General features: G+C 33.4%; 3 protein-coding genes across 3 annotated transcripts; 1 reads left to right on the forward strand and 2 right to left on the reverse strand.

Annotated features, from left to right (window-relative positions):
* Positions 1-232: 232 nt before the first annotated feature.
* Positions 233-7,343, forward strand: LOTGIDRAFT_143038 (hypothetical protein; the record flags this gene model as incomplete). The annotated part of the gene is made up of 11 exons (XM_009052944.1): positions 233-346; positions 562-796; positions 1,397-1,531; positions 1,865-2,056; positions 2,708-2,778; positions 3,113-3,365; positions 3,818-3,897; positions 5,842-5,997; positions 6,095-6,244; positions 6,591-6,762; positions 7,030-7,343. 11 exons carry the CDS (start codon positions 233-235, stop codon positions 7,341-7,343), a joined length of 1,872 nt encoding a protein of 623 aa, XP_009051192.1.
* Positions 7,344-9,836: 2,493 nt separating this feature from the next.
* Positions 9,837-14,797, reverse strand: LOTGIDRAFT_143063 (hypothetical protein; the record flags this gene model as incomplete). Its single annotated transcript, XM_009052945.1, has 2 exons — positions 9,837-10,495; positions 14,149-14,797. Coding segments are annotated over 2 exons (1,308 nt in total), but the record flags the coding sequence as incomplete, so codon positions are not given.
* Positions 14,798-16,671: 1,874 nt separating this feature from the next.
* Positions 16,672-24,351, reverse strand: LOTGIDRAFT_239089 (hypothetical protein). The gene is made up of 11 exons (XM_009052946.1): positions 24,253-24,351; positions 23,315-23,484; positions 22,884-23,001; positions 22,319-22,401; positions 21,565-21,622; positions 20,794-20,934; positions 20,326-20,415; positions 19,802-19,865; positions 19,266-19,340; positions 18,215-18,305; positions 16,672-17,657 (listed from the first exon to the last, which is right to left on the reverse strand). Exons 1-11 carry the CDS (start codon positions 24,334-24,336, stop codon positions 17,642-17,644), a joined length of 990 nt encoding a protein of 329 aa, XP_009051194.1. The 5' UTR covers positions 24,337-24,351; the 3' UTR covers positions 16,672-17,641.
* Positions 24,352-24,392: the final 41 nt, after the last annotated feature.

Below are 24,392 nucleotides of genomic sequence, written 5' to 3' on the forward strand. Positions count from 1 at the left end.
TCCTCGCCTTCTATGACGTCACAGTTCCTAGATGGTATTCTCTAAAACCAAATATGACCGAAATTCAAATTTAGATTGACCGGGAATTAAAGTTATTCATTTCTGAATAAATACACTGTACTTTTGTTTTTTATGTGTATAAATTAAATTTCAAAGAATGACAAGATGCTTAACACAAAGTACACATGATTCAGTTTTTGTTTAGAGAGTAGATTTCAAGATGGCAGCCCCCATGGAGTCAAAGAAATTAACTAAATCGGAAAGAAAAATGAATAAAAAGATCAGTCGTTCTCGACAACTCCTGTTGAAACATGAAAAAATCGAAACAACTGAGGAAGTGTCAAATGTGAGTCTTACAAAATCCCATGGCCTCGTCTGTCAACACTATTTATTTTACAAAATCACCGAATTAAACTGCATGGAAAAAAATAGATTGCTTTTGATTTCATCAGTATTTCCACTAAGAGTAAGATTTACATTATCAATACACTTTGCACATAGACTCATAGATCAAAGCATCTGCCACTATTCCAGCCTCTGTGAATTTTCTGTTGTTTTCAGATGTTATGTGTGTATAATGGAGGTTTAATTATGGGAAACAGCCAGGAGAAAATCCAAGATTTATTCAACCCACATGGAACAATCCAAGACATCACCATGGTACCAGAGAAACCATATTGTTTTGTCTGTTTTGAGAGGCAGGTTGATGCAGAAAAAGCGCAAAGTATTTTAAATGGTTTTAGTTTTATGAATGGAGAAACTGAATATAAACTTTGTATATTCTATGTTAGTCAAGGTATTGATGTCTCCTTCTTTTTTATCTATTTTCTCCTCTGAATAGTTGAGTTGCTCAAACAGTAGACCCTACTGGCACTCGCCAGCCATTGATAATGATAGAATATGATAAGAACACATTCTTTCCAAGTTGATATTCCAAAGTAAGGTTTGAATTTCTCTCGTCTTCAATTATTGAACGAAAATCTTACACAATTCTGTACCGTACATTCATCAAAATATGAAACGGCACGCTGCTTTCGTTTCGTAACCAGTGATTTGTTTTAATTGGTTGAAAATTGTTACCAATACGGCAGGGCCAATTTTCAGTGGGCTATATTTAACTAAAAATACGTAATTTTTCTCATTTGTGTTACCACAAGGAAGTATGACGAATGGGGGTGTGGTTTGGACACGATGGAATGTTACCTACCTATTCAATGAGTTTGTTGTATTAAAGAAACACTCTTTGATCAAGAACTACTGTGAAATTGTCTTGAAGGAACATCCCCCAGCCCTATTACATACTTATATTAATTCTTTACTTGAATTGTTTGAAGTAACCAAGCAAAAGACATCAGGCTTGCATCTGTATTAATTCTTTGATATCTTTTATTTTCAGTTCCACCCAGCATAGGACCAACGACAGCCCTACCCCCGGGATTAATTCTAATCCCAGACTTTATCCCAGAGACGTTAGAACAGGAATTATTAGAGTCTATAGATTGGAGCACTGGGGTAGATCAAGGTAACGTCTGTCCCTGAGGGTGAAGCAAAGGGGCGATTCAAGCTGTCACTCTAACTCTTGTAGTCTCTACTCAATAAGATTTGAATTTGTAGGTTGTTGAATATTGAAAATGAAAGATAATTAAGTTTCAAGTTTTCTTAAAGCATGTGTATGAGCAGCGTATGGGTGGCCAGATTATATATCCCCTCTGTTATATTTTAGATTGTGCTAGGACACATAGAATGATATTAACAGTCGTATAAATCATCTAAATCTAAACTTTTTTTTGTGAAATTTAGTCCAGAGCTATAGTCTCTCTCTTAAACTGAAATTAATCTATTATTTATTTTCTGTTTTTACCAGCGTTGAAACATCGTAAAGTAAAGCATTATGGGTATGAGTTTCGATATGATATAAATAATGTTGATCCCAGTTGTCCGTTAAACGAAGGCATACCTAGTAGATGTCTGAAGTTATTACACCAAGTTAATGATCTAGGAATTGTTAATTTTATACCTGATCAACTCACAGTCAATCAGTACCAACCTGGACAGGGTATGTATCTCTTTAAATCTTTCACAGTCAATCAGTATCAACCTGGACAGGGTATGTATCTCTTTAAATCTTTCACAGTCAATGAGTATCAACCTGGACAGGGTATGTATCTCTTTAAATCTTTCACAGTCAATCAGTACCAACCTGGACAGGGTATTTATCTCTTCAAATCTTTCACAGTCAATCAGTACCAACCTGGACAGGGTATGTATCTCTTTAAATCTTTCACAGTCAATCAGTACCAACCTGGACAGGGTATGTATCTCTTTAAATCTTTCACAGTCAATCAGTACCAACCTGGACAGGGTATGTATTGGAAATTGAATTGAGGTTGAAAAATCCGAAGGTATTATCTCGACCTATGTCACGATTGAACTCTTGACCTTCAGGTTAGCGATCAAACATCTAACTCACTGGGCCACTGCAAGATGGGCTTGAGTAGTTTTTTGGTTGGTTTAACCCAGGATCTTGAAGTATAGGCTATTTATGTTAATATGAAAAAAAAGATAGGACTGGGCTAATGCCACTGTCCTGACAAAACCACTGTATTGCACACTGCATGTGACCATATTTATCATAGAAATAACAGAATTATGTTAAATATATTTGTTTGAAGCTGTGCTTTTTTTATGTTTTAACATCTTGTTTTAGGTATACCATCTCATATAGATACACGAGAAGCTTTCGAGGATGGTTTGATGTCACTTAGTTTAGGTTCTCAGGTATGAATTAAAAATAGTCAAACAATGTTTACAACGTTTTTCATCTGTGATCTTAAGATGTTTCGGCCGAAAGATTTCTAAGTCTAACCAAGAACTGTACAGTGCAAGTACCAAGTTGATGATTTTCATTATAGAAAAACCATTGAATTGGTACATGTCTTATTATTTCTCTACATAGTCCCTTTCCTACCAGGGAATTTGAAAGACGCTGGTCAAGAAATCAATTTTTTAGCCACATAGAAATAAGTCATTCAGAGTGGAAATAAAGTCATCATTACGAGAAGTATAATGAGGTATGGCCTGAGGGTTCACAATGTTTTGTCTTGTTTTCTAGGTAGTGATGGAGTTTCGTCACCCAAAGGGAGATCACTTGTCAGTTTTAATTCCTCCCAGAAGTTTGTTGATAATGACAAGTGATTCTCGTTACGTCTGGTCACATGGTATAACTCCACGGAAGTCTGATATTATTCCTGCAAGTGACGGAAAGTTTACTCTCTCACAACGTGGAATTCGAACTTCTTTTACTTTTAGAAAATTGACAGAAAATGCAGGTATTTATATGAATAACAATCAACCTGTACAGGACAGTGGGGGAGGGGATGGTCTCAGCTGGTAGGGTGTTCCATAATTTTCTTTTGATCAAGAAAGATTTCTATTTGACAAACACTCGAGTTATTCGAAAGAATTAAAACCCAGTGTTTGGATTTTTAAAGAGCTTGCAAGCCAACTTATTGAACAAGAGATCAGTGTATCCCTTATTTGGTGTGGATTGAATAATCCTGTGGAATATTTGAATAAGAGATCGAACAAATCCTGATGCAACCTGTGGTTAACCTTCTCTTAGCAGATTTTAGAGGGCACTAGTTATAGTGGTGGGTCAGGAGGGGGGTGGTTGATTCCCTGGCAAAGTAGGAAGGCGGAGAATACATATAACGTGACTTTGGAAGTGAAAGTAGAATAGATTTTTCATTTTATGTCCGGAGGGTTTACATCTAAACATCCATGTGAAATATTTCAGGTAAATCTGTAGAAGAAATAGAAAAGGAGAAAAAAGCAGTATTTAGTTTACCAAGAAATGATGAGGATGCTGTAAAATTAGAACAACAACATGTTCATCAGGTACATAAATTTAATTTAAACCTTCCATTAATCCCAAAACTCGATACAATACGACTGTCAAAGCCATTTCAATTATTCATCCTTTATTTTAGAACAAAAACAATATATTAATAAAACAATAGCTCTGTGGCCTTATTCTTTAAGATATATTCTGGATTGTACATACAGTAATCTGATTGGTTAATAAAAACCTTATCTAAAATCAATTTTAACAATCTTTTAGTGATCTATTCTGGACAGGCCCCTGATATTAGTTGAATCCAGATGTCTTATCAAGCTAAATACTAACTCACTTACCTGAAGATCTCTCTCCTAGCATAGGCTGACATAATACCTTTAGATTTTACTTCAGTCAGACTGCATGGTGTAGCCCATCTTCATTGTCCCAATCAGGTACATACAGTAGGACATCACTTATATCATTGTTAGTCGCTTCTTTCAAATCATGGACCCGAACTAGAAAATACAGCTTGGCGATATTGGTTCAAGTTGATATCACGATATTTATTATTAATATATCACGATATGTATCATTAATATATCACGATATTTATCATTAATATATCACGATATTTATCATTAATATATCAATATTTATCATTAAGATATCACAATATTTATCATTAAGATATCACAATATTTATCATTAATATATCACGATATTTATCATTAATATATCACGATATTTATCATTAATATATCACAATATTTATCATTTAATATATCACCATATTTATCATTAATATATCATGATGTCATTTAATATATCATATTTATCATTAATATATCACAATATTTATCATTAATATATCACAATATTTATCATTAATATATCACAATATCATTTAATATATTATGATATTTATCATGAATACATCACAATATTTATCATAAATATCACAATGTTTATCATTAATATATCACAATATTTATCATTAATATATCATAATATTTATCATTAATAAATCACCATATTTATCATTAATATATCACAATATTTATCATTAATATATCACAATATTTATCATTAATATATCACAATATTTATCATTAATATATTACTATATCACAATATTTATCATTAATATATTACGATATTTATCATTAATATATCACGATATTTATCATTAATATATTACGATATTTATCATTAATATATCACAATATTTATTATTAATATATCACGATATTTATCATTAATATATCACGATATTTATCATTAATATATTACGATATTTATCATTAATATATCACGATATTTATCATTAATATATCACGATATTTATCATTAATATATTACGATATTTATCATTAATATATCACGATATTTATCATTAATATATTACTATATCACAATATTTATTATTAATATATTACGATATTTATCATTAATATATCACGATATTTATCATTAATATATCACGATATTTATCATTAATATATCACAATATTTATTATTAATATATCACGATATTTATCATTAATATATCACGATATTTATCATTAATATATTACGATATTTATCATTAATATATCACGATATTTATCATTAATATATCACGATATTTATCATTAATATATTACGATATTTATCATTAATATATCACGATATTTATCATTAATATATCACGATATTTATCATTAATATATCACAATATTTATCATTAATATATCACGATATTTATCATTAATATATTACGATATTTATCATTAATATATCACAATATTTATCATTAATATATCACAATATTTATCATTAATATATCACGATATTTATCATTAATATATCACAATATTTATCATTAATATATTACGATATTTATCATTAATATATCACAATATTTATCATTAATATATCACGATATTTATCATTAATATATCACAATATTTATCATTAATATATTACGATATTTATCATTAATATATCAATATTTATCATTACAGGTGTATGAAGAAATAGCAGATCATTTTAGTAGTACGAGACACTCCCCCTGGCCTCAAATAGTTCAGTTTATAAATTCCCAACCCCCAGGGTCTATCATGGCTGATATCGGGTGTGGCAATGGAAAATATCTTGGTATTAATGAAAATGTTTATTCTGTAAGTTGATCACTAACTATATTTAATATTTAGTTTTCTATCAATAAAATATATCATTTTCATTATAAATTAATTAAAAACTCCATCTTGTTTTCAGATTGGGTCTGATAGAAGTTATAATCTGGCTAGTATTTGTCGATTTCGTAATTTCCAGTCTTTGGTATCAGATGTGATGTGTATTCCTTTACGGCCGGATAGTTTTGACGTGTGTATCTGTATTGCTGTTATTCATCATCTATCAACTTGGGTAAGTCATTTTTTATACGCCCACATGAAATGGGGAGTGTATATTGTTGTCACCCCAGTCCCTCTTTCAGTCAATTGCTCGTAAACACTCTAGAAGGCACAATTCTCAACTGATTTTAACGAAACATGATATGATTGTTTGTAATCACCCAAGGATGTTCCCTATTGAAAATCAGAAAAATAAAAAAAAAAGGTATTGAGAACGTGTTCAATTTTACCTTGTAAACACTCTAAAAGGTTCAATTATTGACAGATTTGTGATGCTAGAAATATGACAACCTATATATTATAAGATACTCTCTTATAGAAGCATTGGCCAAGATCACTAGTATTATTTTTTGTTTCAGGAAAGAAGACTTGGGGCTATACAGGAACTGGTGAGAATATTACGCCCTGGGGGTCAGGTTTTGATATACGTCTGGGCTCTCGAGCAACAGAGACACAAGGAAAAATCAAAATATCTCAAACAAGATAAAAACAAATTGGACAGCAATGAAAATTCTGAGGTTGAAAATGAATGTGAAAAAGTTACAGAATCTGAGGTCAATACAGAAAAGTTTTTACAGGATTTAGACATTTCCAACAAATGTATTCATGGTTCATCATTTCAATCATTCCAAGAACTTAAATATTGTGAATCATCAGTTGAAAGTTTGACTCAAAACGGGTGTTTAGCTACAATCTCAGACATTGCAAATAATATGCAAATTAATTCACAAGACAGTGATAATAATACACAAATATATTCACAAGACAGTGCTAATAATATGCAAATTAATTCACAAGACAGTGCTAATAATATGCAAATTAATTCACAAGACAGTGCTAATAATATGCAAATTAATTCACAAGACAGTGATACCGGTAGTAGTAAAAATATAGGAATTCATGTAAATAGAACTGAATTTCAAGAACAAGACATGTTTGTTCCGTGGCAGCTGAAAAATAAAAGTGTAAAAAACGCAGCAACATTTCACAGATTTTATCATGTATTTCGAGAAGGTGAACTAGAAGATTTGTGTGAGAAGATTTCAGATTGTAGAATTATCAAGAGTTATTATGATCAGGGAAACTGGTGTATTATCTTACAGAAATTATAATTTAATCTTTCAAATAAAGTTTTTATTAAATATTTCAGGGAAGGAAATGAAATGAGTTTTATATTCTAGTTTTTGCACTGAATTTGGCTACTGAAGAGGCAACGCCATGCAGCATACAGTGGAGGGAAATTTTGCCATTAGTCTTTTACAATATCTAACTGATGATGATTCTTCAGGGAGAGGCTGCTCGAATAAATAATAACTTTGTTTCGATGTTATAATATTTTATTCTTTACAACTGGTCCCATTTTGAAATTGTGAGTAATTATATTATGACAAGGTGTAGAATCTTCCAAAGATATAAATTAGCACCTGTTACAATTCAAAACTTTAACAAGGACAGTCTATTTTGATTGGAGGTAGAATAAGTAGTCAGTAATGCTGTATAAACTATATTTATATTGACATAAATAAATATTCTACTAGGGCTGGGCGATATTGGTTCAAGTGAATATCACGATATCAAGCATTAATATATCACGATATTTATTAAGTATGGTTTTTACTGGTTTTTAATACAAAATTTTAAATTTAAGAAAAAACATTATATCTCTCAGAAAAAGACCCCAGTCTTGAACATCATGAAAAAAACATCTTTTTCAAATATTAAGTTACTAGTTAAAATTGTGCAGATGATCAGACTGGACAAAAATATGGCGATATTTGGGTATTTTTTAATCAGATGATATAACTAATGATATAAATTTCTAGACCAGGTATTTATCGTGATACTAGTGTAACGCCCAGCCCTGTATCCTACCTAAAACTTTAGTGGACTGTTTATATTTTAACTCATTCTTGGATATAAACAAATATCTATAACTTGACTATTATGCTAATATCATAATGGAAGATAATGTATCAAACTAAAACAAAAAAATCTTCACTCAAAACTAATTAAATATAACAAAATAAAATATATAATAAAAATGGCTGTATGGCTGGAAAAATTATCAATTGTCATCGCTGGAATTAATAATTTTGATTATCAAATTTCATAATCAATTATATGTCAAAGTTATATTTTCTCCATTGTACCCGTTAACAAGTAGTAATCTCTTCTACATAGTTTCCCTTCAGCGCATAACATACCCACAATAATCTATAATAACAGATCAAAGCAATAATATACTTCTATGATATAAAAATTACCCATGAAATCAAGAATTTTGTCATGTTTTTAATTTAGTATTTACAGGGTTTCTCAATTGAATTATAATGATTATTAATTGATAGGGATATAACAGTCTAAATAATGTCTCGTTACTGATTAAAGAACGATTGGTTTCCTTATTCTTTAGTGTCAAACTAAGCAAACCATTTGATTAATTGGTGTTTCTAATGAATTATCATGTATTCTTAATCATATCATTATGTTCTTATTGCATATAATTAATAGTCTTAAACAATAATAAATGTCCATGTATGTACAGTCTGGATAAACAAAAAAAGACTTTTTGAACTTTCTTGATCGTCACTCATTGAAATTCTGCTGGTAATTCTCTTCTAATTTTGCTAATTATGTATTTATTATGGACATGTGAGACAAACTGGTATTTTTCCAAGTCATTTGAACAACTCTACTTTCTATTCATATAAGAAGTACCATTTTCATAAATAAAAATAAGGGAACCCACCAGCTGGTAAAGCAAAAAGATCAAACAAACTAAGATAGATTTTATTACTTTTCGCATAGAAAAATATAATGGACCCATTAATTTAATACAAATTATAGTGCTAGGAGTTTATCAGGGAAACTGGAAGATTGATAATAACTTTAGTAACTTTAAGGGTGGCGCAAGGTAATATGTGGAATTTAAGGAAGGGGGTACAAATTTAACAAATTTTGGCCTTATGTGTTATGTGGGGGACGGGTAATAACCAGTGTTAAAATGTGTAGTTTGTTCCCCACGGTAGAGAAGCCTAGACATTATTATGATGGTGGGTGGGGGGTAAGGTAGGAGGGTATTCATGGGGGTAATAACCAGTGTGAGGTTGAGGCATGTTCCCGAGTGTGTGTAAATTAATGGGTTGAGACTGGAGGTATTGACTTGAGCTTGGAAGGTTGTAAATATTATGGTCTAGGTTAGAATACATAGCCAGGGGGTTGTACGAATGAGGGATGTGATTTTGAGGTAGCCCTGGAATTGCTGGAACTGACAAGACTGTCCCCTGGTTGCCAGATCCCTCAGGATGGAAGTGACCTTGATGGGAGAGAGGGATCATGGAATTTTGGGGTGAATTCACATCTTGAAACGTTTTTTCTTCAGAAAAGTTCTGAGGCTTTACTCTCATGGAAGACTCGAGTTTAAAATCTGGTCCCTGAGTTTCTAGATTTGCAAGACTTGGCTCAGTTTCTTCTAAAATGTTTTCAGTCTCTTCAACATGGGCGCTAGTTTTGTTCACAACGTCAATAAAATAATGTCCTTTTTTCACCAGCGAAACTGTATCTTCTCGCCATTTCTTTGGTTCCTTTTTGTGAATTAAAATCATGTGACGTCTAAGAACGGAAGAATCTGTGAAATGTTTTGAACACAAGCTACAGACAAAAGGTTTTTCTCCTAGATGTATTCGTTCGTGTCTTTTCAGTGCTTGTTTTTGACTGAAACCTCGACCACATGATGAGCACACATAATCTTTGACCACTTTGTGAATACGGGCGTGGATAGCCAGAGCTGAAGATTGACGAAATGATTTTTCACACTGTTTACATTTAAACCTACGAATATTATCATGCATAAATCGATGTTCGCGTAACGATTTTTCGTAAGCGAACGTTTTTTCACACATATCACATTTATAGTTTCGTATACCGAGATGAACATTTGCATGTTGAAGATACGAGTGTTTCTGAGAAAAACTTTTCCCACAAGTTGGACATAAATATGTTCGCTTCAGTCCGAGATGTTCCGATTTCACATGATAGCTCAGTACATATTTTGTACTAAATGATTTTTCACAAACATCACACTGAAATTCAGGTTTTTCGTAATTTTCTTCGTGAGTTTTTCGATGTTCTGCCAATGATCTCAGTCCCTTGTACAATTTCCCACAAATGTCACAACAATTTTGAGGTTTTTGGTGACTTTTTAAATGTCTTGTTAAATCTTTATTGAATCCAAAAATACGACCACAAACATCACAAGGAAAGTCTTTTGTTCTGTGAAATCGTCGTTTATGTTGTCTTAACAGTGCTTTCTTCTTGCCGACATACGGGCAATCAGGGCAGCTATATTCTAGTTCTAGAATAGAATCTGTCGTAGATACTTCTGAAATTCTTGGTTTTTCAACTTTCGTGAAAGTCTTGCGAAGTTTTTTAGGAGTCAAATTTTCAGAAGACTTTTTCAGCTTATTCTTTGTGGGTTCTATTTTAGATTTTCTGGACGGGTTTTTCTTAGGTTTAGATCTCGTGACTTTCTTTGAACTTCTGAGTGGACGGGAGACTGGCTCTTCTAAGGGCAGATAATCAGAATCTGAATTATCATCTGGTACGTTAAAATCTACAGAAAGATCATCATCAATGTTGTCATCAATATTTTTCTGAGTTTTATCCGTTTCTTCCGTCTTGATCTTATCAGGCCGAGTTTCAATTTGTTTGTCAATATCTTCAACAGAACTAATCCCATTTTCGTATACATCCTCTTCAAATTTGTCATAATATATCAAAGGATCTGGAACTCTCGTCTTGGAAGTTTGTTTGCTCACTTCTGTCAAAACTAAATCATTTTCAGAATTCACTTGGTTTATTTGGTCCCCATTATTTTCATAGAAAATCTCATCAATACATTTCAGAGAGTCAACATTATCAGAAGGGAGAGCACCCTTGTATGTTTGAAAGAATTTTTGAAGAAAGGATCTCGTTCTTGCCACAGAAATCCAGGACCCTTTAACATAAGTTTTGTCCTGGTGCAAAAGTTCAACCCCCGTTTTATCACCAATAATTTTGAGGCAACTTTGAAGAAGTTCTTGATCAGCATACTTTGCAAGATGTTCGCTCGAAATTTCGGCACTGACGGTCACAAAGACATTGATTTCACAAACTTTCATGATGCCTCATCCATTAATACAAATTTTAATTACTTTAGGCTAATAGCAATTAGGCCAAACAAACAAATGTAACAAACTTTTATTTTGATTTCGTGCAGGAACTAGCCACCTTTCTTATTTCCTGAGTAGAAACTTATCATTGAAGGGGGAAAACTCTTGTTTCTATAATTATACTTCAGACTACAAATAACTTTCAAACCATTGACACAACTCACAGGCTAGCCTTTTCTGTCTTTCCCATTGCTTTCGTGACACACAGAACTTTTTGTCCCGTCTGAACGAAAGCTGGAAATCGAATTGAAACTTAGGAATGCATCTGACATACCATTTTACTAGACTTTTACTGGACTAATGAAGATCGGAAAAAAAAATGAATGGTGTTTTACGTCCTTCTTTTCTGCACCCTGTGGGTACATTGAGGGAAATTTTTCCAAGACAGTGGCTTTAGCCTGCTCTTTTTCAATTTACGACTTTTGTGGGATCTTTAACGTACCCAGCCTGGTAGAACATAGGGCCTCGGTTTATTATCCCATCCGAACGACTCGACAATTTTTCCAAATCAGTTCCTCTTACCTGCATTCGAAAATCGAAGGTATTATCTCGACCTATGCCTATGACCTTCAGGTTAGTGAGAAAGTGTCTAAAACTCACTGAGCTCTCACTGAGCCACTACGGCTCTAGGAAAGATAGTGGTGATAGTAAATGGAGTATTATATCATGTTCTGATTATCAGGCAATAAACACAAAATATCAAGTAAGTAAGTGAAGGGAGTTTAATTTTACCCCTAAAAGCATTTTAACAATGTCAAGCTATTATGAACTTCGTCTTATACCTTGACTGCAATAGCTACCTTTCTTGTGTCATGGAAGTTAATAATTGCAGTGATTTAATTGAATTATACACTCCAGAAAATACAGCCAATCAGAGGTCTCCACAAAAAGTCTGTTATCATTATGGCTTAGTGTTTACAGACTTTTTGTTGTGGGCTTTGATTGGCTGTATTCACTGGTGTACGATCCAATAAAATCATTGCATTCTGTGATACAAGAATATTGGCTATTGCTGTCAAGGTTGTGGTAGCTTGACATTGTGAAGATGTCAAACAGAAGCTAAAGCATTACTCTGTACTAACACCTTTTATATCATAAAGAAAAAAGAACAAGTCATTTCAATTTCTTTTATCAAAAACAAAACAGTTTAAATAAATTAATATTTCTTAAAAAATCAAACAAATTTCAGAAGTTGATTATTGCTGCATCAAAATGTGAAAGAATTATAATTTCATGCTATCTTAATCTGATATATAAAGTCAGGGAGGAAATTTTTCATAATAAATCTGGAACAGAAACTAATAAACCTTACAATCTTAATAAATAAATATCTTTTTTATGCATTAGGCTATTTTAATCTTAATCTTATAATGAACTATGGTCAAACAAAAATAATTTATGCTCTGCCGGGTAAAATTCCAGCAGTCGACTTTTAACTATGAATCAAAACTGTAGCCTACAGACTAAACTTATATTTTGTTGATTATTACTTTTTATATACCTAAAAATAAAGTAGACTGATGGTGTTTATTTTTTTTATTGGACCTGGATGAACAGAAATATCTATGTTTGGCTGTAGTTGTAGAACCAAAGTTCTCAACCTTTCTCAGGAAGCGACCCCATTCCAGAAAATCAGATTGCAACCTCTCAAAGTAAGAACAAAGCCTGACATTCTACTTAATATCATTATCATTTATATTTGATATCAAATTATCCATCTATGTGATGGTTGGACCTGTTTCTCCGCAACAAGATATGCAATGCGTGGCTCTAACACCACATGACAATCTTGTCCTTCTCTATTTGTAATATTATGATAACATTCCTTTCACAAACCATATCATTTTTCAAAAAGTTTTCAGATTAACCTGCGACCCTAATGAAAGTGCTTTGCTTTCTAGAAGTTGTGAGCCCAGATTTGAGAATAATAGTCTTTACAGTCTTTAAGTTTGATGATGATGTTGATCAGTCTGGGTGTCCTGAGAACTAACAGTATAGCCTGTAGCTTGTTGATAATCATTAAAACTCATACCAAACTGACTAGCTAGCTGGCTGTAATAGGCGTATATTGACGGCCATTGTGTCGAGGTTGATGATTGGTCAGTTGAAAGGTCAGGTCGAATATCTACTGGGTAGTTAACGCTACTACAGCGTCCAGTGTTGTCTAGGTCAGCATTGGGAAGATACTGAGGTGTCATGGATCTGTGAAGATGATGATAATCTTTAGTCTGTGAAGATGAATCTAAATGAATTGCTGCCATTCCTGAATGTGGTAAATTGGAAGGAGTCAAATTATTTTCCGACAAATTCTGACTCAGATCACATGAGATTCCATCGTGCCACGAGTTTGAAACTGGAGGGTTAAAATCTTCAACTACTCTCTCCTCTTTTGTAGAGTTCACAAGATTGTTGGTGCTCCTGTCAGAGTAATCAATAGCTTGTGGAGCAGGGACACCATTGTTCACGGATTCAATTTGACTGGGAGTCAAGTGCGTGAAAACAGAAACATGAGAATTGGGGTCATAGGTCACATATTCCAGTTTTGATTGGAAATTATTTTTCTGATCTGAGGGACAGACCGACAAGGCTGGGATTATTTCTGACTCTTCTGATACAGTTTCTTTACCAGTCTCCTTCACTGGATCCCCAACTTTTTCAACTCGGAAATTTGTGGGCGTAATTTTGCAAATTATGTCCTCTCTCCAACAATTGGAATCTTTGTGAATTTTATGTACAAGAATTAAATGGCGTCTAATGATGGAAGAATCAGTAAATGTTCTGCGACAGAATTTACAGACAAACGGTTTAAATCCTTTATGCACGCGTTCATGTCGTTGTAACGCTTGTTTCTGAGTAAACCCACGCCCACAATCCGAGCACACAAATTTCTTCTCCACTGCATGAATACGCATGTGCATTTTAAGACTTGATCGTTGAGAAAAGTGTTTATTACAAACGACACAAGAGAATCTTCGCTCTTCAGTGTGAGTGTGTTTGTGATCACGTAAAGCAGATTCATAATTAAAACCCTTACCACAAACATCACATATATGGGGTTTCGAACCTGTATGAGCGTTGGAGTGTTCTTTTAATGAATGTTTAGTTGTAAAACTTTTTCCACAAATAGAACACAAGAAACTTTTCTTTTCTCCCAAATGTTCGGATTTGATGTGACATTTCAGAATGTAGGTGTTGCCGTATGTTTTTGAACATTGTGGACACTCTACAGATGGCTTGGTATAATCTACATCGTGAGTCTTTTTGTGATCATCAAGTGATTTTTTAATTTTATAAACTTTTCCACATATATCACAACAATGTTGAGGCTTACCATGGGATATTTTATGTCGATTCATGTAGCGTTTATTGGGAAAAACTTTCAAACAAAGATCACATTTTACTGGGCACGCTTTATGAAATCTACGTTTATGATCAGAAAGGGATAAATTACTACCACAACTAAAATCACATTGAGAACAAAAATATGATTTCACACCTTGATTTTTAGGACGTCCTCGTTTTTTCTTGACTTTTTCAGGAGGGGATTCTATTTCAATTTCACCATTTTCTTCATCATCATTTTCAAATTCATAATTATCTTCAGGGCTGGAGTCTGACAACTCACCGTCATTTTTCTTTCGAGTAATTCCTTCCCTTACTTCTTCATTTTCAAATCTTTTGTCACCGTCCTTTGGAACGGATGATTTCATTAAAGGCCTGCGAACAAAATTTGCTTTTAAGTTTGTAAATTTGTACATTTTCTGTTTGACAAGACTCAAACCTGTTGTAAGATTTTTCTTAGGTCTCCCTCGTTTTCTTCTCGGTGGAATTTTCAACAACGAAATTTTCTCAGAATCATTTTGATCACTTAAATTTCTTTCATTTGGAACATTGTTTGATTTTACATGGAGATATTTTTCAATCTTCTCCACAATTGGTGCCGAAAGTCCATGATTTTTAACATTATTTGTGTCTTTAATAAAAGAATTCACTGAAATTTCACTTGAATCTGATGTTTCAGTCTTTGAAATTTCTGTTTTAGCTGAATCTTGTGTCCTAGTCCCATCAATAGAGCTTAGATTTTTATCTAGTTTGAGGTCACGTTTAGAAACTATTCCTTTTTTTTGTCTTGTGCCTTTAGATTCCTGAGAGCTTGGAAGAGAATTTGAACCATGTAATGCTAAAGAAGTGGCGAGAATGCTGAAAACTTTCCCCATCGAGATCCATAATCCCTGGAATTTATAATGTTGATCGGAATAAAAGAGCAGTACTCCAGTCTCTTTGCTGGCACCTTCCAATATAGCATAAAAGTCAAAACCAGTTGGAAATTTGTGTACGAAGTCTTCAGACACCTCCGCTGTAACAGAGCCAAAAATGGTAGTCATCTTCACACCTATTCATTAATTAACTACGTAATTAGCGGCGTTCTTTCATCTGTTGTCATCTACGGAAAAAATCATACACTATTTCTACCTCCAAGCTGAAGAGTTCTACTCAAGTTATCTTTCCTTTGTTTACACATGACGTCATGAAAGTAGGTCAGTAGACCAAGCTGTATCAACATTGTCGCAAATGACGTTATTACTGTGGTATATTGAATATGATGCTCACTATTTTCATGAATGGAATTATATGAATGAAGTGTAACTGTAGTAAGTGCAGAACTTGGTTTGCAAGCGATTTCCTTCAGACTTATCTATACACTTCAGGCCACAAAGCAGTTAAATGAATAGCCAAGATAATTCAACCCTGCCCTTTCTGCAGGGCACCAACAATATGAATAGCGAAGATAATTCAACCCTGCCCTTTCTGCAGGGCACCAACAATATGAATAGCCAAGATAATTCAACCCTGCCCTTTCTGCAGGGCACCAACAATATGAATAGCCAAGATAATTCAACCCTGCCCTTTCTGCAGGGCACCAACAATATGAATAGCCAAGATAATTCAACCCTGCCCTTTCTGCAGGGCACCAACAATATGCAGTGTGGAATCAGGGAAAGGTCAACAACATAGTTTTTTTTTATGTGGCCCTGGATTAATGCCCAAATTCAACAAGATGTCAGCCTCTCTGAACTGACTGCATCACTGACAAGGGAGAAACTTTGTTGAAAAATTATTAAATATTAACAAGACCTCCAGACTAGAAGGAGTACATCTTACTTACATAGCCACATCATACATACCTCTTTTATTAAGTTGGGTGGAAATAAATAAATTAATCCAACTTGAATTAAGATTAACAATTTAATTTACAAACATGAAATTCAGAACAAACAAAATTAGCATATTGCATTGAAATAAAAATAATCCCAAATATATATATAATTATATACAAGAATGTGACCCAAATATATTTCAAGGCATCAACATTCTTTCTGCTGACAAATATCAAATTTGAATCTTGAATGTCTGGTATGAAATTGTTGATGATTCTGGTCACTTATAATACTTAGACAGTGTGGCTTCAGGCATTGTATGCTTACTCTTGTAGACACCACTTCCATTATGAAATACGTACTCACTTATAATTGATATACGGTACTTCCTTACGTGAACAGTTCATAAGCTGCTGTTTTGCCAGTATGTTCCGGGTTTCGTTTTGCATTTCGGATCGTTAGTACTTAGTTTATTTATTTCTGTCAAATATTCATGTCACATATTCAATCCAAATGACAATGGAGACTGCTTCAAATGGGAGCAACACAGGCTAAATGCTCAATTTTTCGTTGAAATTATCCCCCCAAATGAACTGGAAATGGAATGGTAGATGTGGCAAAATACAAAATTTGATTCCATTAAAATAGATCTTTGAATAGAAAATCCTACGCAGTGTAATCCTCTTACTGTACGAATATTCATACTAAATCAGCTGTCCTGATGAAAGTTTTATATCTAAAACATGTGTTACCATTATTTTGATTTTCAATGAAGGTACGATTACAAGTCAACAATGTTTTCTTATGTTTGGAAAAAGGACAGTTAAAAAAAAAACATCTAAAAACTATTTGACAAATGAAGTTATTTTAAAGACATGATTTGAGAAAAAAAAAAGATTAAATTTTGACAAGTAACTATGACAGTAGCACAAGTACATGAAAGCTTGACAAAAACTTGAAAGTTCCACAAAAACTGTGAAAATCTAGACACACATCTCTCGAAAAGTTGAAAACCATTTTATATTGAAACATTCTATAAATTTATTTGAATAGGAAACTGAAAGAGAAAAAATAAATGTAGGTGAGAGAAAACTTTCATATATTCAATAATCTTACTTTATCTTTATAGAAATAATCTATCAGAGCAGGCATCTTCACAATGTCAAACTATTACAAACTTCATCTTATACCTTGACTGCAGTAGCCACCTTGTATCATGGAAATTGGACATCTAATCAAATTAAAGGTGAATATTGCCATTAAGGTATTGTATCACCATTGTGATGATGATGAGTAATTCAACAATTACCGACTGAGCTAGTCCATTTTCACAAAAGACAATATTCAAACCCAGCATTTGAAGGAATTACACACTTTCAGAAGCACTGGCTGTTGCATCAGAATATTTCTTATTTTAAGTAGGATTCTAACCAATGGCATCTGATTGCCTAGCAGACGAAAATGCAACTCCTCGCTATTCCACTGCCACAAAAAGACAGTGTTCCAACCCAGTGTTTGACGTTCATGGTTTGTAAGGAGATATTCATATAGCCTGACATGGGTAAGAAGAGGTGATAGGGATGACTGAATATAGAATTAAAAATATAAACAAACCTGTAAGGATAGCCTTGATACTTAGATCTAAACACTGACAGTAACAAACTAAAAAATATAGCTACACAACCTAAACCAACTAGGGCTAGTACTGAAATATAAAAACATACAATGACTAGATTCTTGTATTAAAAGATCAGAGTCTCTTATTTAGTTTTAGGTTAAAGTGGCAGTATGGAAAATAAATAAATTATACAAGAAAATATTTCTAAAATATGATATTTACTTTTATGTATACACTTTATCAAAACTGAATTTGTTTTAAAAGGGTGATTAAAAACCGAGAGTAACAATTGTTTATTAAGTATAACTGAACACAATGATATAGATAACAATTACTTTAATAAATAACTTGAGATGTTTCCACAATGATGCTTCCATCTTTATCAAGCAATACAAAGATCATTGCTTGATAAAGATGAAAGTATCATCGTCGAAACGTCGCAAGTTATTTATCAAAGTAATTGTTATCCATATAATTGTGTCCAGTTATTTAAACCCTAATTAATAAATGCCACTCAAGGAAGTTAATTAAGCAGTTTGGTCTAGTTATGGTGTTTGGTCATATAAAAAAAAGGGTCCATTAGAACCTGAGTCGATTTCTTAGTAAGATTATTGTCAAGATGTTTAGTGACAGGATCAACTGGTTGACAGGACCAACTGGTTGACAGGACCAACTGGTTGACAGGACCAACTGGTTGACAGGATCAACTGGTTGACAGGATCAACTGGTTGACAGGATCAACTGGTTGACAGGATCAACTGGTTGACAGGATCAACTGGTTGACAGGATCAACTGGTTGACAGGATCAACTGGTTGACAGGATCAACTGGTTGACGGGATCAACTGGTTGACGGGATCAACTGGTTGACGGGATCAACTGGTTGACAGGATTCTCCAGAACTTTTATTTTTATCCTTTTTAAAAATGAATGTTTTTATTTTGTTTGTTTAAAGCCTGTAAACTGACATCAATTACTGGAAAATCTTGGCTACTTAAACAGGTCTTTTGAGGCAAAGAATCTGCTTCTTTAGAAAATTCTAGACTTACTTCGTTTTTTCCTGCTGTCTCCCTTCATATTGTGAGCCTCGTTCATGATAATAAAACCAACTACTACGGCAGTGTCTTGCAGAAAGTCAAGGAATTTCATTTTCACACAAAAATTTTTGAAACAGGGGTTTTAAAATATCTTTAACAAATCTTTTGTCATAAATGTCATATTTGAAGTGTAAAGTAAGAACTTTGAACATTAGGACTGTATCTAAACTCAAAAAGTATAAAACAATTTCTGTGATAAATATTTTTTAACTATTAATTTTGACTGCTATCAAGTAATACCAGGTCTATGGTAGATTAGATCCCCTTTTATTAACTCCCTGAAACAATTGCGTTACATTTCTGAATTATTTGTTTATCTTGTAAATCTCTCCAGAAGTAGGTAATTTTCTATCAAATTGATGTATTCCAATGCTGAAATCAAAAGTCCCTACTTGTAACCTAGGTCAGTGCTTCTATAAGAGAGTTTCTCTTATAAAACCTTATACCAGGTTAGTTGGAGTAATATATTAAAGATAATAAAAGGATACTAAGTAACATTACAATATACGTCTCCATGATGAACTGACCTTGACTAGAACCATGTATATAGTGCTAGAAACAAACAATACCAAAACATCAAATCATAACCCTACTATACATAAGATATTTTCATTGAGAATACCCACAAATGAATGGCTTTTTTCAATTTATCAGGACTGCGAAGATGTGTGTTTGAAATAAATACAATAGATAACTGTTGCTTCAATAAGTAATACTCTTGTTTTTATACACGTTACTCTTGAGAGGGTAAATCACCTAAAAATCTTCATTCAATTTATCATATAAATACAAACACACGAAAACTTAAAACATAAAATATCTCTATTGTCATTTTATTATTACTTTATCATATACCCATCAACTCACTCTCACTTTATATTATTTTTATCTTGAGTTAATAACTAATTTATATACATCTTGAAATAAACTAAGTGGATGGACAGTCTTCACTAAACTTCTTGCCAATATGCAGTATATTGATTATAATTATTGATAATAAACCATATCTTACCATCTGTCCAGACTGGGGATTTCTGTGCATCAGAGGAGGACCTCGAATATGATTCCACATCTGACCAGACGTCATCGCAAATATCACCGCCTGAAAAACAGACAATTATTCAAAACAATGTTTTTATTGGTCAGCGTTATAATTACCTCTTAGACGCGTTATAGTGTTCTGTTCAGAATTATTTTCAAAAAGATCTTAGCGCTAGGATGTCCTAGAATCAATGTTAGAAGATAAGAACATAGGACATCCTAGTGCTGAGATCGTTTCGAGAAAACGTGACCCTGTTTTGACAGGATGCAGTCAACTGCCTAATATTTCCAGTCAACCTAGCTGTACAGAAATCAGGGAAAAGATCAAGCAAGAGTTTTCACAATGGACCAGCTGGTAAACAGGATCCTCGTAAATCCTTGTATAAAATTGTTGTTTCTTTCTTTCTGAAGTCTAAAGGGCATTAAAAAACCAACTTACCAAAGCTCCAATACCCCAGCATGTTTTATTGTATAAAAACTCTAGATTATTTCGTTTTAAATAGAGTAGTCCACCAATTAGAGAGAAGAGGAGAGCTAGAGCCAAAGTTCCTGAATAGTTTGGAGGTCGGAACACTCGGATCTGTAATATATAACACAAAATCATAATTAAGGATTCCAGGGCGGAGTAAAAGAATTAATGGAAATGGAAATTATCAGCTGAGGATCAAGGGGGCCAGAGACTTCCATGTGAGGGGTATAGGGGAAGATGTTTTGGGAGTCATTTCCTATAGGAACGGTCATGGTATGGCGTGTTTCAACTATCTGGAAATTCCTTAAACCACACGATTTTATCGGGAACGGAAATGTGTGGACAAACAAGGCACCATCCCTCAAACCAAATTTTTAGTTTGAAAATAACAAAATACACGGGTCAGAAAATTAGAGGAGGTCTGAGATCTCTGTATAATAATATGGGAGGATGGATGAGGTCTTGTGAGACAGAAAATTAAAAAAAAAAAAGAGAGAAACTGAGAGCAGTGAAAGCTATTTGATGACCAGTCAAACCAAGTTATAGGCTATCAAGAGTGAAGAAGTTTATTCAAACTCCTATGTAAAGCAATGGCCAAGGTCACAAAGGTAACAGAATTAGTATGTAGTTTTCAACATAAAAACTGTACCAGTAATTTATAATTAACATGATAATAATGATTATCAGAATCATCTTGTCATGAGTTATAATATAAAAACTGTAAAATAAGAAATGATCTACCTGAATATCAGTTCTCTCTTGTACCCATTTAGCAACATTTTCAGCTGAGAAACCAACTCTGTAGATATATAATAAAGGTTTTAATAAATCAGGATAGAACTCATCAAAACACTTATTTTTTAGAAAACGAGGGTCATCTTGTCAGAATACCCAAACTTTAAGATAATTTAAACATACAATACCAAGAATTCTGATTGGTTGATATTATTACCATCGCTGATTGCTGGAATCTAACATAATGTAACTAAGAGAACGTAATTGCAAGTGACATCAGCTATTAGGCCAAGTCATATTATTTGTGCTGAACGTCTTCTAGTCAAAGTAAAGATACATGTAGTTCTTTGAATCAAAGTCCTATTATCATAAGTTATGACCTTTTTGATTTTTGAATTTTCATTTTCTAACTTTTCCAAAAATATATAAAGATAGCTTGCCAGGCAAGGTAATATACGCCCACTGACAGCTTTGATTTTAAATAAAAATATTTGATAGTACAGTAATAATCACCAGTATGAAATATTCAACCTTCAGACTAACATCAAAATCTGTCAAGAATTGGGCTTTCTAGGGCCAGTCTAAAACTTGAAGGTGTTTTTAAGAACAAGGGCAGTGACTCATACCAATTATTTTTTGATTTTTCTTGTTTTTGATAGGGTTCATCCTTGGGTGATAACAAACACACAGACGGACATGGGTGACTGCAATATACGCCCCCATTTCATGTGGGCGTATAAAAATTGTATAAAATTTGTACCTGTGGATGTCCATGGTATCTCCTTTCTTAGCTTTACCTTTGGCTGGAAAATGCATGAAAACAGGAGCTGTGTTGATTTTTAACTGAAAAGAAACAAATTATATCCACTTCAGTTCACAGAGTACATAACTAATTCTTGAAGAAATGATATAAAATATTTTAAGACAGATATAAGCAACGGTCTCCCACATGAAAATGAATTGTAGTTAAGACAAGTTGTAGTATCCATGGAAACCATCTTTTAAATGGAGATTTTATTCTCTGAAAAAGGAAAATATTCATGGAAATGTTGTCATAGAAACACTAACTTTTGATACACATGCAAACTTCCATAAACCTATATTTTTGTACTCTGGAGACACGCTTCAAAACATTCATGAGAAACCTTACGGAATTCAGAAATTTTGGCTTATTGCATTAGTTGTTGATGAACATAGTTATGATTTAAAAGTAGAGATTGTCCAAATAGAACCATACACAGTAAAATTCCTAATATTAGGCCGCGTACAGGACAATAAGATTTGAAGTGGCTGATTTATCAGTAACACGGAAGAATATAACTTACAGATTGAAAGACTTCAGGTCCTTCGTCATAATCAACCATTGTAAAAAATAGTTTATTAGAGAATTGCTGGGAATATCTCCATGAATTGGCTACAATTATATATTCTTCATTGGCTTGTCTACAAATATAGAAATAGATAGTTTTATCACGAATCTTCAGGATTTGAAAACTATCCTCATTACGAAGACATCAGGCTGGGAGTAGAGAAAATGTTTTTGTCTTTTAGCTTTGCTCTTGACTTGTTAAGAGTTGTTCTCTCGAATTTTTGTTGTAGCTGACTTCTCCCTCTTCAGCAAGGTTTGTTTGCTTGAGCAAGTAATAATGGAGAGTCGTCAATGCCCATTCATAAACTGGTTGATAAGAATTTAACATTTGAACCCTTTTTTTCTCATCAGCATAATGCAGCCATTTTGAAGAGGAGTCTCACTTACTTGCAGACAGAACATTGTCGTTTGGCCTGAAGAGCTGTCAACATGACAATAACAGAGTAATTTTTAGGGGGCGTTTTCACCAACTCTCTGAATTTATCCCCAGTCAATCTGATCACTGATTTCTTGTTGTTCCATTCTGTCAGCTGAGAAACTTTATCACCAAGACTGTCCTGTAATATAATATAAGTTTGGTTTGTCCTGGATTCTGAGATAAAAAATTCTCTGTGACCTCTAAATCTAGAGGCCAGTGAGAAACCTTAGTTTGTTTAAGAACATTTTGTTTATACAGAGAGGAGTTTGGAATCCAAAAAGAGCAACTGAGGTGCAATGTTCGGGACAGAATTTTTGAGAAATGATCAAACAAAGATCCAAACCAAAAGGCATTAGAAAAGACAGTAAAGAGGGCATGAGACTCCAGCCTATCTGTGAAGTGTGTTAAACATGGACACAGCCCCGAAGTTAGGGTGGGGCCATGGGGGCTGGTCACCAGAAAGTGAGAATTAAGCCCCAGCAAAACCCTCTTTAGTTCAGCAGAGATTGATTCATTTACAGTGTCTTTAAATACAAAATCAAAAAGATATATAGGCTAGATTTAGATACGTTTCTAGCACCTCAAAATTGTGAGAACTGAGTTCTCTGGGCCTTGGATTCTTCAAATTTTCTGAATACAAAATTTGAGCCCCAGCACCAATTCATTCCTGGCGACGGGCTGCATTGAAAATAAAATTGGAAACAAATTTTATCATATTTCAAGTCAGGATGGAGATGTGTGACCAATACAATTAAGACTACATAGATGAATGATCATCCGTAACTTCAATTTTGACAATCGAGACTATCACACACCGGCTCATTTTAAAAGCGTTTTAAATGCATTGTCAAATCGTCAGACGGCTTCGCAGGGAAATCGGCAAATGACAAATAGATCGGATTTGTACCTCTTTTTTCTTGTACCCCGATTCAGATACTGTGAAACATAACAGCAGCAAAAATGCTGAAAATAGTTGTGAAGCAGTCGCCATGTTTTCTATTTCTTTTGGACAGTCTACGTGGATGTTATCTTGTCTGTGATTGGCTG

Source organism: Lottia gigantea (genome assembly GCF_000327385.1).
Source record: "Lottia gigantea unplaced genomic scaffold LOTGIsca_192, whole genome shotgun sequence".
Lineage (NCBI taxonomy): Eukaryota > Metazoa > Mollusca > Gastropoda > Lottiidae > Lottia > Lottia gigantea.

What these genes read in the sequence shown, in the direction of transcription:
- LOTGIDRAFT_239089 (XM_009052946.1), bottom strand. Translation starts at nt 24,336, where the DNA reads ATGGCGACTGCTTCACAACTATTTTCAGCATTTTTGCTGCTGTTATGT. An exon ending in CGGGGTACAAGAAAAAAGAG is followed by an intron (nt 23,485 to 24,252) that starts GTACAAATCCGA and finishes ATTATATTACAG; the next exon opens with GACAGTCTTGGTGATAAAGT. An exon ending in GCTGGGGTATTGGAGCTTTG is followed by an intron (nt 20,416 to 20,793) that starts GTAAGTTGGTTT and finishes TCTGTTTTTCAG; the next exon opens with GCGGTGATATTTGCGATGAC.